The 19,355-nt window shown below is 31.4% G+C and overlaps 1 protein-coding gene across 2 annotated transcripts in view; it reads left to right on the top strand.

Moving 5' to 3' along the window:
- LOC126736564 (homeobox protein Hox-C4) overlaps positions 1 to 12,015 on the top strand; it is a 44,538-nt gene extending 32,523 nt beyond the window's left edge. For both annotated transcript variants that reach the window (XM_050440963.1, XM_050440962.1), the window contains 2 exons: positions 81 to 311; positions 11,193 to 12,015. In XM_050440963.1, the coding sequence (XP_050296920.1) occupies positions 81 to 311; positions 11,193 to 11,466 (505 nt within the window). In that variant the 3' untranslated portion in view covers positions 11,467 to 12,015. The remainder of the gene's footprint in view (positions 1 to 80; positions 312 to 11,192) is intronic.
- Positions 12,016 to 19,355: the final 7,340 nt, after the last annotated feature.

Raw genomic sequence — 19,355 nt, 5'->3', positions numbered from 1 at the left:
TACAAATTTATATTGTTTGTAATATTGTTAGTATATAATCCAATGTTTAATATTCTTTTAACAATATCTTTTAATTTCAGACGAATGAAATGGAAAAAGGACAACAAATTGCCAAACACGAAAAACGTCCGCAGGAAAACGAACCCCGCCGGCGTCACGACGACAGCGTCGGGGGCGCCGACGTCGGCGTCCTCCGGCAACGGCAAATCGACATCAAAGGGGGGCAGGGGCGGTAAGGCGCAGAATAGCGCCGTCGCCGCCTCCCAACAGCAGGGCAACAACAATGACAAGAGGAAGAACAACAACACACGGTGAGTCACATCGAAATGAAAAGACGACGATCAGCTATGATTTATATTAGTTCCTTCCATATTTTCTGATGCCCGGATGTGGGAATTCGTTATTTTTGGGTTACGTCATAGAGCAAACGTTTGGGTTAAGCAATATAGCAAGTTTATTTCAAAAAAGCTTTGTCCATCGGTTCTTTATGATCAGATTCACCAAATTACGTAAAATATGGAGTGAGTCATTAAAATTTAAGGACGTATGCCTTGAGTCAAAATATTGAAAAAATTTCCGAAAATGCATACAAAATGCATAAAATAATAAAATAATAAGCAAAAATAATAAGAAAACTTCAAAAAAATATGGGGGTTTCATTTAATTTTTGTTATTATAAAAAACATATCTATGCCTCGCTCGTGCGTCACAAAGAATGCAAGAAAAAAGTCGATTGTTAGTCAAAATTAAATACACACAGAAGTACAATAAAGATGGCTACAACACTAAATATAAGTCAATCGACGTCTTCAGAATAGTGAGGAGGAAACTCTTACATCCGTACAATTTACAGCGAGTTCAAGCACTCTTACCAGGTGATTTTACTCAAAGACTCGCATTTTGTCGATGGCTATAACAAACAATAGGAGAAAATCCTCAGTTCGTAGTAAGAATATTATTCACAGATGAAGCAAATTTCTTAAAAAACGCAATTATGAATTTTCACCATAGTCACATAAAGGGCATACGACAATTCGCATGGAATTATTGACAGTCGGCACCAGCAATAATTTTCGGGTAATGTATGGGTGGGAATTATTGGAGATAACTTAATTGTTCCCTTTTTTTGCCAGAACGATTATCTAACGATGTTTATCGGTATTTTCTCGAAGAGGAACTGTCTGCATTTATAGAAGAAGTCCCCCTTGAGCTAAGATATCAAATGTATTTTATGCACGATGGTGCAGGCAGGGAATATCCCTAATCGCCGGATAGATCTCATTAGAATTTTTCCTCTAGGAGGTTACCTAAAACAATTAGTTTATACTACTCCAATTAAAAATGTTGAAGAGTTAAAAAAGAGAATAGTGGCAAGTTACGCAACAATTCGAAACACAGTAGGCATTTGTGAACGAGTGCGGCAATCAATGGTTCGTAGGGTAGATACTTGCATTGAAGTTGGAGAGCAACACTTTCAACAACTTTTATAACCTCTCATAAAATCATCTTATAATTTCATACGGTTTACTTTCAAATTATAAAGAAAAATTGAAAATGAAGGAACTCCCCAGCAATTTTTTTCAATATATTGACCCAAGGAATACGCCCTTAAATTTTCGTGCAATAATAATAACCATCCCCTATAAAATGAGTTTTTAACTATGAATTTATCTAAATTTCACTAAACTAGGTAATGCCAGTACGAGCCGTTATTCTCTTGTTCTTTTTAGAAAATGCTAAAATACTATGATTTCTAAAATGCTAGTTGATTTGCGTCATATATTCATACAGGTTAATTACATAAGTAGTATAAATTTTAGAGGAAATTCTTTGAGTAAATTTAAGATAAAAGATTTAAATAAAGGTGTGTCCGTAACGGCTTCATTAACGAGATACAGGGTGTTAAACTTAAAAAAAAATATAGGTTTTTCGTGAATATCCTAAATATCATTTATATAATTTTATTATAATTTAACGGTGTAATTTATAACAGTTGGTGTGGATTTAATAATAGTTTAATTTAATTTTTTAAGTTCAGTATCGTCACGAGCGATACCAAAACCAATATTTTTGACCAGAAAAATGCACGCCATTAATTTTCGGTGATTTTTTTTTGCCTGTTAAAGAAATAAATTAAAAGTAACGCTTCTTTGTCTCTTAATTCTTTTGTTTATTTTACTTAATTTTTGAGACAAAAAATTAAATGCACCTAATTGCATATCCCTAGACCACACAAAAAACATAAGAAGTTTTATTTGGAAAAATATTTTTTTTAATAGTTTTTACCGTTTTAACAGTTATATTAACAGTTATAACCAACAATAAAAATGCACTATACGAAAACATGTAAACTAAGGAATTTTACTAAATTAAGTGTTGGAAGTGGCCCTTTTCAGCCTCAATACAAACGTCTAGCCGCCTCGTCATTAAACTGCCAACATTACTAGTCATTAACCAGCTCAATCTGTAAATAATATTTCAGTTATGAAACCTGGATTTTCTCTTATTATTATTATATTTTAATTCGTAATTAATCAGACAAGCATAATCTTAAAGGCAACTCTCTAAGCAATAGAGCTGACCCCGTTGAAAGAGGTTGAGCTACTAGTTTAAATTAGAATTTGCTTCATCTCATTTCATCTAATTTAAAACAGTTTCTTCAATTTAAACTGTACGTATAGCTACAGACTCTCGATGATAACCGTCGATCTTTTGAAGCTGCCTGTAAGGTATTACATGCTGAGGCAATCTTTCTCCATAAATACATCTTGGCGTTGGCATTTCACTAATAGTAAATTGAACCATTTTAGACAAAAAATAACCACAAAAAACCAATAATAAATTATATTATATTATATATATAACAAGGTTAACAACAAAATTAACAATTTTATTAAATGTTGTTATTATGTTCCAACCTTTGATGCTACGTATTTCTTAATTATTACTCAAGTAAAAACTGTTAGATGTTGTTATGCAATTATACTAAAATCAGTGGTGTGCATTTTTCTCGTCAAAAATATTCGTTTAGATACCTCTAGGGATGCCAAGCATAAAGCACTGTGAACGGAGTTTAACGGGTTGTGTTTTCTTTGTAGCGAAGTGTTTTAGGAACCATAATATTAAATTTAATTTGCTTAAAAAATCACTTGCTTTCTTTTTATAATTGTTTATTTTATTGTACTTTCCGTGCATTTACTGCCTTCCATTTTTGTATCTAGATATGTATATTTATCATATGCTTTTATTCCCTATACATAGATACTGGGTTTTTGTACAGTCTATTGATAATCATAAATTTATATATTGTTTAAAAAGTCTTAAAGTTATAAATTTGAGGTCTTTGTCTTGCGCTTTGTTTATCTGATCATCACACTTTATCTCGCAAGTGTGTTGTCTCCTCATTTAATGGTACGCCCATTTTACAGTAAGCCTTTTCTATTGTTTTAAAATTTCGTTTATGTATATTTTAAATTGCAGAAGGGAGAAAGAGCAACTTTGCCGCAATCTTTTTGTTATCAACAATTCTTCGAAGATATTATTTTCCACTTTTGATTTTGTCTACTTGTATAGTTGTTTGACAAATATTTTAAGAAATCATCAAAATCTGAAAAATCATAGCTATTTTGCTATATGCATATTTTTATTAAAAAATTTGGAGTTGATTTCTTATAAAAGAAGATTGACGTTAGTGGACTTTTAAGGTGAAAAAATAGCCAAAACTTTGTTTAAATAAAGTCTTAGTTTTAATAAATTTATAACTTTGTCGTATTTAGAATTAAAAACAAATATTAAGTTTGTACAAAATTATCCATCTTGATTATTTATAGTTTTAGAAATATTCGGCAAATTATATTAAAATGCTATAATTTCTGTTCTGGAAGTTCTGAAAAGAAGCCCATTATTGTTTTTGACATCGATTAAAGCCTATAAGTCACCCGATTTCAACGTCAATCTGCAGGGTATAAAATACTGCAATAATTTATATAGCAACCAGGTTGATTAGAATAATTCATTAATTAATTATTTATTTTGTATCTACAAAAGTTAAGAAATGGATATACATGTAATATGTTAAAGTGTCATATCATTTACATTTATATTTATGAGCGATTTTTATGTAAGTAAATTTTCAAAATATAATACTTAAGATACTAAGGTATATTGTTTTCGCTTGAAATTCTCCTAAATAAATAACGGTATAGTTTTGAAATGACTTTAAAGTAACTTTTTTATATAACAATACGTTTACAAACTTTAACTATAAAAAAGTCAAAATTAAGTAATTAGTTTAGAACTAAAATGGGTAGTAATTCATTAGACCAAATCAGTTATTGCTGGTGATCATTTATGCAGAAAAGAACTGAAAAATCCATCTCTAATAACAAAGCATGTTTAAATTTTCCTTCTATCCCTAAATTACTACTCATTTATTCCCCCACTGTGGGAACTTAGCAACTGACTATTTCTTGTCAGTTCTTTTGATTATTTTTCTTTAATAAAAGAATATGAGTATTTATGCATTATATAGTGAGTACCTTGTAATAAAAGATAGACTCTATGTATATCGATATATATGTTCTGCCTATGTGGCTACTATAGATTTGGATGGAAATATTAATGCGATATTTCATATAGGGCTGAATACCCTTTGCTTAAGGGACCCCAACATATATCTCAATGTTAGCGTTGACATAAATAAGTTTACAAAATACACCTTAGAGTAATTCTAAGATAATAACTTTAATTCTTATTTGAAACCTAAAAGAAAAAAATTAGGAAAAATAATTCTAAACTAGTTAGAGTACTCTGCATAATAATTTAATAGGGATAAAAATCCGAGAGAATGAGAAAGAGAGAGAGAGAGAGTCGCCAGATAACAAGCACAAAGGAATAAAAAAGAAGAGAATGAACGTTGTGGTAGGGAAAAATAAATGACCGTGTAATTAACCGAGTAAGAAAACTATGACATCACAAAATGATAATTTGTGTAGAATTAATTAATTGATAATATAGAGCTTAGGTGCAAAAAGCATATATTTCTTTGAAGATAAGATTTTTCAAACAAAGGCATTAATTTGTGACAGATCTTAATTTGTGTTTTCTAATGTTAACGTTAAACGTTGCTTGTTTAATTTTTGCAAAATATATCAAGGAACTATAAATATTTAGACCTCGGATGTTCGGAATTTTTGTCTTCTAATAAAGTAATTCAGTAGGATATCTTTTGAGTTTTTTACATATAAACTTTTTTATTTTCACATATTTTAAGAGTATTCTTATAATATAACGCAATATCGTAACATGTAGTCGACTAAGCATGAATACACTATTAATAATATTTTTTAAAACATATAATAAAAAATTTTCAATTCTTCCTAGCGGTTTCTCTAATGTGTTTTCTTCATATTAAATATTAATTAATTAATTCAATTAGCTGTCCTTTTTGAGTATATGGTGTAGACATACATATTTTTGGCGTACATCTTCACATTTAAAATCATGTATTTTGATTGTGTTTACTAAGAGTTGATCAGTGGAGGTTAAAGAGAAAATTATACATTTTGTCTTATCAATATAAAGACCTAATAAGTCTCCATTTAATAATTTTTGAATTATACCAAGTTCAGTTTCTGTCCCACTATAAACATTTCGCCAACAACTGTCTGCCGAAAATACGATTGCGGTATTGTCCGCGTAGGATAAAATTTAGCATTTATTAAGAAAAAGAGCTAGCTAGGAGCTGCGATTCCCTCTACGATGTTACCTTTCTTTACAATTTTACTGGCACAAATTATATTGTTTAATACCACTTTCTGGGTTTTATTATTTAGGTATGATTTAAATAGTTCTAAAGCTACTTTTTTTATGTCTATATGATAGATCTTTCTAAGAAGAATTTTATGAAAAAAAAGTATCAAATGATTTAGATAAAGCCACAAATAAACAAACATTTTTATCGTTTTTAGTTCATTGAATTTTGCTAATTAGTTCAAGCGTAGCATCCTCTGTATTTTTATGTTGCCGAGAGTCAAAGTAATACTTAAAAGGAATATTGTTGAATATTGTTTAGAAATTGTACATTTATCTCAGATAATTCTCTCATTTTTTTGAGAAGTTGCTAATTAGCGATATAGGTCGATACCTAGGTATTAGTATATCTTCGATCGCCTTTTTTGAAAACATGAACAACAAGAGAGGAACAACAAGAAGCATAGTAACCTTATACTAGAAGGAACTCATACAAGATCAGGTTGTTTGAACTAGAAACAATATTTGATGGAAAAAATTAAAAACCAAACAACATCCAACAACAAACTCCTTACACTTAGCTGCCAGAGATTACCAAATTCAATACGGCGATGTGGCAAAAGTTACACACCAATAATTATGTAAACGAAAAGAACTAATTACAAAAATGGTCCCAAATTACAAATATAATGCCAAAGAATGTGCCGAAAACATAAACGCAGTTGTCTATTGAAACAAAGCTATTATAACTAATCGGAAAATAATTTACCTTAGACCAGATATCGTAATCTATAAGAAAAAATAAAAAACAGAAAACATAATTGCTTAAGAGAGAGCCGTTGACAAAAAATAAACAAATATTTAGACTTAACACATGCAATAAAAAGTATACAGGGCGTTTCAAATTTGACCCTTGACATGGGGATCTCAGAATCTATAAGATGCAAAGTTGAGAGTTCTCGAGCCTAAGAATATGCCGTTTAAAAAAATTTAATTTTTTTTTGAAATGGTTCTGAATATATGCGAAAAAATCCGAAATTTTTAAAAATCGATTTTATTTTTTCTGAACTTACTTCTTATCCGATTTTAAAATAATTTGCACTTTTACATTGCCACTTTTTTCGTGCTACATGATGGGTTTTTCAGATTTTTAATACGACGTTTCATCTTTTGCCAAACATCATCAACTTTGTTTTTTCTTTTATACGCTATATTTGGCTTTTGCATACATGCTTTCATTTCAAAACAATCCATCCTTAAGAACTTTCTTAAAAAAAAAAAAAAAAAAAAAAAAAAACCCGTCAAATTAGATATACAGGAGGACGTTTAATTATGCATTTACTGAAGTTCTGTCAATCACCTTCTCACCTCCAGCTAACCTCACTTTAATATGTCAAATGGGAACCCCCATCGTGTGATATATCATAGTAAGCAGCGTAAAATACTCTATTCAACGGTCCCAAAAAAAAATGAAATCGGTAAATGTGTAAGCAAATAGTTAGCGAAAATGTCTGATTGCGAAAATGACCGATTTCATTTTTTTTTGGTACCGTTGAATAGAGAATTTTACGCTCCTTACTATGATGTATCACAGAGTACCAAACAGAGAGTACCAAACATACCAATCTTTTTATCCAAAATTTCAAATAAAGTATGATCGCTCTCACATATCAGTCAGAAATGTATATTTATTGATACATCAATAAATACATTTCAGACATTTTAATGTCCTTTCTATCGTATTTATAATCAATGGTAATCATATCTCGCTTTTTATCATCCGTAAAAACCATAATCTTTTAAATTATTAGTAAAATACCTCTTACTTTTACTGCAATACTAAGAAAATTAACAATTATTTCAAACATATTATATTAATGATAATACCGTTTATATATTGTCTTGTCAGTTTATTACATCTAACTGCGGCTAATTTCGTTTTTCCGGAAATTTTTATTTTTCGGATTTTTACAAAAAATTAGTATTATTTGTGATACATCATCAAAAAGGTAATTTTGCACAGATTTTAAAAATGTAAAAGTCTAATATAGCGCCCACAAGAAAAAATAGAGTCAACGATGGTTGACAAAAGAAGAAACGTCGTAATAAAAATCTAAAACACCATCATGTAGCACGAAAAAGTAGCAATGCAAAAGTACAAATTATTTTAAAATCGGATAAGAAATAATCTCAGTCGGTCTTGCCACCCCTTACAGCAGATGATGGTTCTATCGCGGTAACAGCAAGGGAAAAAGCCAACTTACTGGGTAACCTCTTCACAAAGCTTCTGGACCCGATGGAATTCCAGCCCCAATACTAAAACGTTGTGCAGCTGAATTGACTCCTCCCTTATGTAGACTGTTCACGGCATCGTATAAGCAGGGCCAATTTCCAACAAGCTGGAAAACTGCTCGAGTGCAAGCTGTACCCAAAAAGGGTAAGAAGACGATGCCCTCCAATTACCACCCGATTGCACTAGTTCCAGTAATATCGAAGATTATAGAGAAAGCAGTCAACCAACAACTGTTAAGATATCTGGAATCATCTGGACTAATCAGCGATCATCAATACGGCTTCCGAAAGCTTAGATCCACCGGCGATCTTCTGGCTTACGTCACACACTTGTGGACGGAGGCCATGGAGAAGCACGGCGAGTCCCGCTCAGTCGCTCTTGACATTTCCACGGCATTTGACAGAGTGTGGCATGAGGGACTACTAACCAAGCTCTCCTCAATCGGCATACAAAACTCATTATTGAATTGGATCAAAAGTTTTCTTGAATAACGAACAATCCAAGTAGCCGTCGATGGATACCTTTCCGACAAATTTAACATTAACGCCGGAGTCCCTTAAGGATGCATTCTATCCCCCACCCTTTTCTTGATATATATCAAGGATTTGCTAGGAACCACTGTCAATCCAATCTACAGCTTTGCGGACGATAGCACACTTATTTCCACATTTAAGTCCGCCAAACCAACGACAGCCACAAGTTCTCAGAATCTTAGGCAGCAACAAGTAGCTTCAACTAACAACGATATTAGAGCAATCTTGGAGTGGGGCGGTAACAATCTGGTCAATTTTAACGTTAAAAAACGCAGGCTGCAGTATTTACGATGAAGTCTAACCTTGGTGGCCCGGAGCTGGTTATGGCAGGGAAAACATTGCCAATTAAATCATCTTTACATCTTCTAGTAGTCGAGGTCACCAACAGTGTGTCCTGGCATGACCACGTTGCCGAGGTCGCCAGGGCGGCTTCCAAAAAACTCGGAGTGCTTTTCAAAACGAAAAAACTGTATACACCAGAACAGCTGCTGACTCTTTATAAGACTCAAATACGCCCTTCCCTCGAGTATTGCTCGCATGTCTGGAGCTCTGCACCCAAGCATAGTTTAAACCTGCTGGATTCTATACAGAAGAGAGCTATTCGTCTTATCGACAAACCAGAACTGACAAGAAGTCTAGATAGTCTGGAGCACAGGAGAAAGGTGTCTGATCTCTGTTTATTCTACCGTTATTATCACGGTAAGTGCTCGTCTGAGGTGGCAGGCCTGATTCTACCCAGGGCTGTTCCGGCAAGAAGGATGCGTCTAGCAGTTGCGGCTCATCAACATCGAGTCCACCTGCCTACCCCAAGGACGTCGCTGTATTGGGACTCATTCATCTGGAGAACATCTTCTTTGTGGAACGGGGTTCCACCTCACATATTTCCCGACGCATACAACCTTCAGCGATTCAAGATAAATGCCCACAAATATATTCGCGCAAGCACCACTCCAAGAGTGACATAGGACTTTCCTCTTGTGTTTACCTGTGTTACTTGTTTAAAAAAAAAAAAGCTCAGAAAAAAATAAAGTCGATTTTTAAAAATTTCGTATTTTTTCGAATATCTTTATAACCATTCCGAATTTTCAAATTTTTTAAACCGCATATTGTTAAAAATTTTCAACTTCCCCATGTTGAGGGTCAAATTTGAAACACTCTGTATATTCACTTCGGTAAAAAAAAACATTAATCATGATAAAGGCTAATTTATTTACTAAATTTTACGATAGAATATTATCTAGGAAAAAAAGCTCTGGATAACTAGTTTTCTGTTCTTATACATAAATTTCGCTAGTTACAGTGGTTATTGCATGTTGAGTTGATTTGCATTATCGAAAACAAAAGTGCTTAATCTATTGTCGATACTTAAGATAAAAGATATTGGCTTATAGTTACCAACTTTGCTTTTTGATTCACTTTTTTATATTGGCTTTATCTCGTCAAAATATCTGAAAATTTTCTTCGAAATATTTAACAATATATAATAATAAAAAGTTATACTCATGATGTAATAATGAACTTTTGATATCTCATTACGAATGTCCTGAAGAATTTCTGAGTAGATACTATCTGATGCTAAAGATCTTTTAATTTTTAATTCACCAATTACGTTCCTTATGGCTTCTACCTTTAATTAATATATGCTCTTATTTTATTGTTTGGCATCTTCGATGTAGTTTTAATGAACTACTTTACAAAAATAATAACTAAAGAGTGGAAAACTTTAACTTAATTGAGTTTTACTCTGAACTAAGCGCCATGAGTCCTGAAAAATATTGAAATTATTTGCAAATTCTAGTGATTATGCTTTACTAAATTAGAAATATGATTCAAAGCAAATAATTTGACCCTATTTAACATGTTCCAAAGAAGACATTAATGCTGGTTGATCCATTTCAAGATGTTTAATTTTCATTTTTAAGACTGCTATAGTCGAGAAAGATAGACTAACCCTTTTCCAAACTATCAGGAGATTATCAATGATATGTAAAAGAGGAGTAGAAGAATGCAGCAGATACTTGTCAGTATCCAGTTTATAATACTAGTAACTGACAGTTGAATTACAAATTACTCCTATTCAAATGCGAAAGATTCGATATGTATTTCGGTTCTTCGTCGTATCCATACAAATATTAGGTACCAGAGCATCCCATATTTTTGACCGCGAACTCACGTTAACAACGGGAATTTGATTATTTTGTATATGTTAGCATAGATTAACTCCAATGTTTTAATTTATTCGTATAATACTTACTATTTTATTTGCAACTTAGGTTAGGCAAATTTTGTTTCATTAGCGGTATTTAACATCCGTGCCGTTTGTCTGCAGCTTGCCAGAATACTCATCATAAAACTAAATAAGAGATTGTCCATGAGGCAAAGTATAGAGAACGAAGTAAAGTACTTTTTGGCTAGGACTTACAAAGTATGACTGTTAGGCTGACTTTTCCCCGCGTAAAATGGTTTGGAGAAAGTTATACATACAATAATTTTACTTATGTTCTTTTAATTAAATTTTGATATAACATTAATTCTTAATTGTATGAATTAATAAACTTCCTTACCATTTTATTAATTTATTTATAAATTTTCATGCATATTTTTTATTGTTGCAGAGAATCTGTCGATGGTCTGGGTGATAATATGCTCGACATGACTCTTACCACATCCCACCAACTACCCACGACCATATCTGGTCATTCACATGCTCACCCTATGACTGCCTCGCTCCACCATAGCAATACGATGTTAGACCCTACCCTCAGTCATCTGGGTACAATAGGAAATCATACGATAGCTCCCATGTCTTCTCCACCCGGATGTGGTGGAATACCTGGTGGAGGGAACCCGCCTGTAATCAAGCCAGACTATGATCTTACGGCACTGTAATGGTAGGAATTTTGAGAGTTTTTAGTTTGACTGTTAGATAAGAAAAGTGACAAAAAATTGTGTTTTTGCCAAAAGCATTTTTGTGTTGTTACCTATTTTGTATAGAATCTAGTATATTAGAAATTTGTAAAAAGTTTGTTTTGTTATATTAAATAAGTTAAAGGTTCTTTTTGTTGGTGGTACTTTTAACCAGAAAATGAGAAAAGGTACAAAAAATAATAGTTAGTTTGCGAATATGACACAAAAGCGTTAGCATGTATATTGGTATATATAAAAATTAAACTTTTATTCGCAATGCAAATCAGAATAGCCATAAATAGTTTTTTTTTAAACTTCTGTGCTATTTAGCGGCCAACTATTGGCATTTATTAATTAAACCATTTGCATATTAAATTTTTAGAATTGAATAAAATGATATCGGGCAAACATATATATGATTAATTGAAGTTAAATTCAAACTAGCAGAAATTAACAACATGTCTACAACAGTTTGAAATTAATTAATTTTTTTATTATATTATCGATGCTTTTTGCATTTTTTTTGGCATAACTTAATAGGGTATTACGCTGCTTTTTAAATTAATCATTTAAAATATATGTAGATTTTTTTTCAAACTTAAAGTTAAACAATTAAACATTGTACAGTAATAAAAATTTGTACATTATTTAAATCAACAATACACGGATATTGTATATAACATATTACAAGTTAGTCATAAGTTGTGAGCCCAGTGTGATTTTTTTAATGTGAATATTGTTAGAAATTATTCAAAGTGTATATATTCTACTTACTGGAAATAAATAAGTATAATTAAAGTCCTTTGTGTTTTTTTGAAGGTCCAAAAAGATTAATTTCTTCTGATCAACAGCATGGCATATAATGGTTTCATATAATAAATTTGAGTGAATTGTAATTAAAAATTAATTATACTCGTAGATATAAATAAAATTGAGAATCTTAACAATTTGTATATGGAAATTTAAAATGATTCTTAAATTTCTCGACAAGCTTAAAAGTTAAAAAAGTATACAAAGTAAGAAGAATTTCATGTTTCAATAAATTCTCATCTCTTATTAAAATTTGAATAACAGTTGATTTAAAATCATGCTACCAAGTCTCAAACTGTCTACGTTGTGAGATTTTTGTCAGTATACTCTATGGTAAGTAGTAACTCTAGGGCATTTTCTAGCACTAAGGCTTTCTGCATCAGAAATATTTGACATAAAATCAGTTTCCACTTGTATATCTATAGACTAAGCAGTTGTTGCGGCGTGCTTTGTTCACCTAAAGCGCTCAGAATTGGGTAATTAAATTCAAAATTTCTTATAAGTTTTAGGTTCCTACATAAGTCCTTTTATTTAAGGTTTGCGACAGTTTTCAAGGAGTTTATTCATTTAACTACTGACTGCTTTTAGGCTAGATTTTTTAAGCTGTTCAATTTAATCTTAATAAACTAAAATAAAAGCTAAAGTTTTAAAGTGATGCATGATGTTTTAAGGCTTTCTTAATAAAAATTTTTTAGTTTAATTTTTACGTTAACCAGTAATAATTTATGTTAATATATCATAAGATTAACGTAAATTACCTTTTAGAACAAGTATTTTAAAGAAAAATAATTGAGTAAGCGTTAAGTAAGAAACTACAATCAAATGTACTGGGCTACAACTCTAATAAAAAAAATAATTATGATAAAGATCAATGCTAATCGTGCAACTACATATAGTCCAGATTTACGAGCCAATTGCAGTCCACAGCGAAAAAGTATTTATGAATTCTACCACCAATTAGAAAGAACAATAAGAAAAATACCCAGCAAAGAAGAACATACATATAAGGCAACTTTAATGTCAAAATTGGACAAACTCAAGAAGATAAACAAATAAAGAATCTGATCAGACGCTACTGCTTGGACAAGAGTCTTACATAAAAATTCAGAGATTGGAGGGACACAAAGTCAATGGTCTCAAATTATGTTTATTTTTTAAAAAACGATTACACGTATTTCGCCCTAAGGCATCATCAGATCGGTAAAGCTATTGGATTAACACACAAACATTTAAGCTAACCAAAATAAATACATAAAAAATAAAAAATAATGCTGACGTTCATATTAAATCCGGTGTCAAAACTTTCAAAAAAAAACTTTTATTATTTTTTTTTCATTATTTTTTATGTATTTAATTTTGCTTTAACTTAAATGTTTGTGGTGTTAATCTAATAGCTTTACCGATCTGATGATGCCTTAGGGCGAAACACATGTAATCTTTGTAATCACAATGTGAATTTTTATTATTAAGAGGTCTCTTTGAGAAAAATGAACTACTTTCTTGAGTTTTAGAAGATTTTTAGATGGAAAATAACTCATTTATTACAAATATCCTAATCCCTCAACAACCAGGACGCCAATACCCGTGGCTATCTCCAGGACGATAGTACGAGAATCAAATTGACTTTTTGAACTGAACTGAACAGCTAATTCGAAATCAAGCGTCGATAACGCGAAAACTCTCCTCAAAAAAAGAATGTGGAGCTGATCACAAACTGCTGCAAACTTAAGTAAAACAATTTAAATAAAAATTATAGCAAACTCAATAAAGTCAAATTCACAAGAAGTGTGTCTACGCCTCAGTTATTGTGGTAAGTAATCTTGTGTAAAGAACGTAAAAAACAAAAAATGGATGACCCACGAAACTTGGAATATAACGTAGGAGAAAGAAAGTCTCTTAATTAAATAAGCACAAATACAAAAGAACGAAGAACCGAATATAGGAGACTATGTAGACTAAAACAACGGCTATAAATATGTAGAAGAGATAAAAATCTCCATATAAAACAAATATGCGAAGAGATCGAATGCAAAGCTAACACCAGCGAAACCAGAGACCTCTTCCAAGACATTAAAGAAATTACAAGATAATTTACACCAAAAACACGAGAGAACAAAGAGGGGAGAGTCATTAATGAGATATCTGACAAAATAGAGGTTTGGCAGAAATATTGCAAAGATATCCTATTTGTCGGGAAAGCTAAATAGAAGCCGGATGTACTAAAAGCAGAAGAACAGCAAGCCACATGTTACTTAAAAACAAGAAGAGTACAGGTGTAGATAATGTGAGTGCAGAAATGATAAACCGCTTCCTCCGAAAGGTCTAATCTATTATGGACAAACTGCAATAAGGTGTGGAAAACTGAACAGTGGGCAAGTAAATGGAGTTTATCCAGCTTCATCCCTCTAAATGAAAAGGGTTTAGCAAAAATGTAACAACTACAAAATCTTTGCACTGATAGTAAAATTATGCTTAGAATCTTATTTAACCGACTCAAGAATTTCTTGGGAGTGGCAGATCACAGAATATGAAGGTACGATAGATTATCAAAGAGACAAAAGAGTTTGGAAACTCTATATTTTTATTTTCCCTCGATTACAGTAGAGCTTTTGACTACGTGGAATGGTCTCAACTCTGGAAAGTGTTACTAGACTTGGAATCTTCGTTACACTTTGTCATACTATTCAGACAGTTATACGGCATATGAATCAACAGTATGACAAAGTGTAACGAATAGATCATAGATCAAGGTCGATGACAGGATCTCTAAAAAATTTAACTTACATTACAGCATTTGCCAAGGGTGCATCTTGTATGTATACATAGTTAGGAAACCCTGGATGGCTGGGAAGAAAGTATAGTTATCGACGCCAAGAAAATAAATAAACTCCGCTATGCGTATAACATCACCGAACGAGGAACAAGAGATGGCAGAGTTGATTTAAATGGTCGTGCAAGAGAGTTTTTGATTCGGCTTAAAACTCAACCGATAAAAAGCAAGTTATGTTAATTGATCATAGCAGATCATAACAAAATAGCACCCGCACATAACATTCATGATGCAGAAAATATAAGTGAAATAGTCTATCTAAGTTCCCATATAAATAATGAAGCCAACTTGTTAATAAATATAAAAAGAACAGCACTTGCCAAGTCGATTATGACTAAACTAGCAAAAATTTGGAGACATAAAGATACTAAGAAATCAACAAAATACAAGCTAGTTAAAACCTTAGAAGCTGCTTAGATTAAAGCGCTGACTGCCTTCATGATGTGGGTGTGGCAAAGACTCCTGAGGATTTCTTGGATGGCACAAAATCAATGTGAGCATAGAGAAATAATTAGGAGTTCAGGAAAGGGTGTAAAGAGAAATAAAGCGGCGGAGTACTTGGAACACGTCACTAAAAGGAAGAACGGCAATCTGAAAAAACTGATTTTGCAGGGGAAGCTGGAGGAGAAACGACCTCTAGGACATTCCTCAAGACGATGGATCGACCACAATGAGGAATTTACAAGTGCTACGTTTTAAGAAACCATCAGGAATGCCTAAGACAGGAAAAAATGGAGAAAAATTGCTCAAACTACAACTTAAATGGCAACCAAGGTATCACGACACTTGCTGAGCCATGAAGTATAAGACTAGAGTGAGAGAGAGAGAAAGATAGCATTTGATTAAGATATGACGAGTCTAGATGCAGATAAAAAACTTAAATTAAAATCTTAGGCGTCAAATCAGGTATACAGAACACAAAATAATAAGCTCAGGATAAAAGGAGAAAGAATAATTTAGTGCAAATGATTAAACATACGAAGGACTTTAATAAGTAAATTTGCTAAATAAGATAGATAAAAATTATTATATTTCTTAAAAACATTAGCGAACTGACACACATAAAGAAGTGAACAAAAAGATTATGTACATGGAGGATAAACAAAAGGCAGTGACTAATGCAACTAAATGAATAATGAAGGTCATGGGGAAAATAGGTGATAAGAGTATCGAAATACAAGGATGGTTGAAAGTTGGCAAGGTGAGAATGAGAATGCAGGACCGACGATTAAAAGAAGATATGGGTGAATAGATGATAGGATGAGTTAAATAAAAGATAAGTGTGTTAGGGAAAAGGAGTAGCAATAAAGAAGTTTTGTTTTATCAGCATAGCGTATTCGTTAACATGATTCTAAATAGAGACTAGAATATAACTGCAAATCTTAAATTTTTATTTTGGTTCAAGCAATTGGAATACATTTATATTTCTTTCAGGCATCTGAAATATTTTTATTACACACAATTAAATTAAATTATTTTTTTTTTAAGAAGTTATTGAAATAACTGCTCAAATTACCTGTAAAAAAATGAAAAGTATTCAAAATTACCTGAAAAAAGTTGCCAATGAGCTCAGCACTAAGACACTAAGAGCTATAACCTTAAACAAAAGAAACTTTTTATAGTTTTTATATCCAAGCAATTAAGAAAAATAGAAATATCATATTTCAGGCAACTGAATTAAGTTTTTTACAAAATTAAAAAAATTAATACAATATATAAAACAATTGAAAATGATTTTTAGACTAATGGTGTTTACTTCTAGTGCCCAAAAAAAGTTAAAAATAGTTCCAAATTGCTACAAATTGGGTAATGAAGAAATCGCCTAGAAAAAATACACAATTAGTTCAGATTCAAGTAAAATAATTTTTAATTGCTTGAAAGAAATACGAAAAAATTACAATTTCAACTAAAAGACCAAGTAAGGAAGCAGTGAGAAACTAAATTAAGATTCGATATTAAAATTAGCAATTTTGCCTTCATAGATAAGAATAGTTAAAAAAAGCACAAAAATTGCAACATAATATTTAAATATTAATTAGCCGATAAAATGATTACATTTTAATAAAAATTAAAATGTTAAAATACATCACAAATTTAATTATAACACTAAGATAAATCTAAACAAAATCTAGGCGGATAAATTGTAAAAAGTCGTGGTTAAAAAATATTTTAAAATTAAAAAAGGATATAGAATGCTTTATTATGAGTGCTTATAAACACAGCATTTTATAACCAAAAATGAAATTTTTAAACTTTTATCTGGTATATAATCAAATAAAATAACACATAACCAAATTTACAAAACGCAGTAAACAAGCACATTTATCGGATAATATTCTACGCATTGTTCGTAATTAAAATAAATATTTTACGAATTTAATATTTTATAAGTCTTTTCCAAGATGAATATTTTATGTTTATTCCTATTATTAATAATTGTTATATAAATGATTAGTTTTTCAACACAAATTACTTTAACACAGATACGGAGAATTTAAATTGAAAGAAGTCGTCCATATTCTCAAAGAGACCCTGATATAAATAAATCAAAGGAGAACAACACCAAGTCTCGGTCTCAAAAATTTTTGAATTTGTTAGAATGGTGACACGTGTTTCACTCCTAAGTGCATCATCAGACCTAAAAAATAATGCAAACAAAACCAAATAATATTACAAAAAGACCTTAAAGTAAAACAAAAAATTATGCCTCAAGAAGGTTAAAAACACGCCCGACTGGGTCAAATATACACACACACTGAACGGTAAAATATAAGTTTAAAAAACTGACGTCACAAATATATAAAAGACAATAACATAGAACTTAAATACAAGAAAATAATAAAAAAGTAAAAAGGAACTATCGAGATTTGAACCTACAACCTTGCAGCAAGACTGTTACTGTTTGTTGCGCTGACCGCTAGGTTACACCGTTCATGCGATAACTTGGAAAGAAAGGAAGGGACTACAAGATGTTATTAAAAATTAATTTTGGCTCAAAATTGAACACGTCGTTAACGCAAGTTACAACTAGACTCTTCTTCGCTCTTGTAACCTCTAGCTTCTCTAGAAGATCAAGCTTGTTGCGCTTCTGGCAGTCATGAACCACTGCCACATTATTAGGGTAGGAAAAATTCTGACCTGTTGACAATAAATGATTGGCAAACGCTGACTTGGTCTCGACAATATCGGTGGCTTTAAACTTGTTCACCAGACCTAGATGTTCTTGTACCCTTGTTGAAATTTTCCTCCCGGACTGTCCCACATAAATCGTAGGGCAATCGGCACGATGCAAACTATAAACTCCCGATTTCAAAAGCGGATCTGGAGAATTTAGCTATGACCAGATTAATTAGGTTTTAAAGCATCCCGTATTTCATCACGCGATTATAGGTTAAGTATGAAATTTATTAATATTTCTTCTACTTTTCTATCTACCGTGTGTGCTTAAATTTTTTTATATTAATGTTTAATCGCTTTTTATTTTTTATTTGATTTATTACGATGTTTAAGAAAATTCGATATCCATACATCCGAAAGTATTTTCTCGAGGTCACAGAAATCGATTTGCGATTATCAAACTTTTGCCTCTAGGTTAAGAGCTATTTGGAATTTAAACTACTTTTCTAGTTAAAATTTTAAAACCGTTATTTTTAACAAGGAGAAAATTAAAATCAAAGTCAAAGTCTTATAAATGCAGCGTCTATTTATTGGGTTACATGTTTTGCCTGATAGCATCATCAGACCTAAATTAAAACTAGGTAGCTATGGTTAAACCACAGATGTAAATAGCTCCGCTCCGTGCGGTTAAACACTAATTTACAAGAACAACATAGCTCATTTAAGTGGAATGACATACACCAAAAAACATTTTAAAATAAAAATAGATTATCTACAACATCGTGTATCATTATTGAGTAAACTATAGTACACTGAATATTAATAAAATCCAATACATTTTTAACACATTTCTTTATAAATTATAAAAACAATTATAAACATAAAAAATGTTTCTTTTTGTGAGTTATTCTAATTTTATAAGTATAACTTCTTAATATATTATACATTTTTTGTTATCAAATAGAGGCTACAGAAATTTTAGGGTAAATTCTTGGTAATTAAAAATTTACCGTTTCAGTATAGAACTTGTTTTGTTAATTATATTAATACAAATCATATTAGGACTTCCAATAAGTATTTTTAATATAAAAAACATAGTACCATAATACTAAAA

Source organism: Anthonomus grandis, chromosome 5 (assembly GCF_022605725.1).
Source record: "Anthonomus grandis grandis chromosome 5, icAntGran1.3, whole genome shotgun sequence".
In the NCBI taxonomy this organism is placed as follows: domain Eukaryota; kingdom Metazoa; phylum Arthropoda; class Insecta; order Coleoptera; family Curculionidae; genus Anthonomus; species Anthonomus grandis.
Note: the sequence above shows the minus strand (reverse complement) of the source record. Positions and strands in the feature narration are given on the sequence as shown.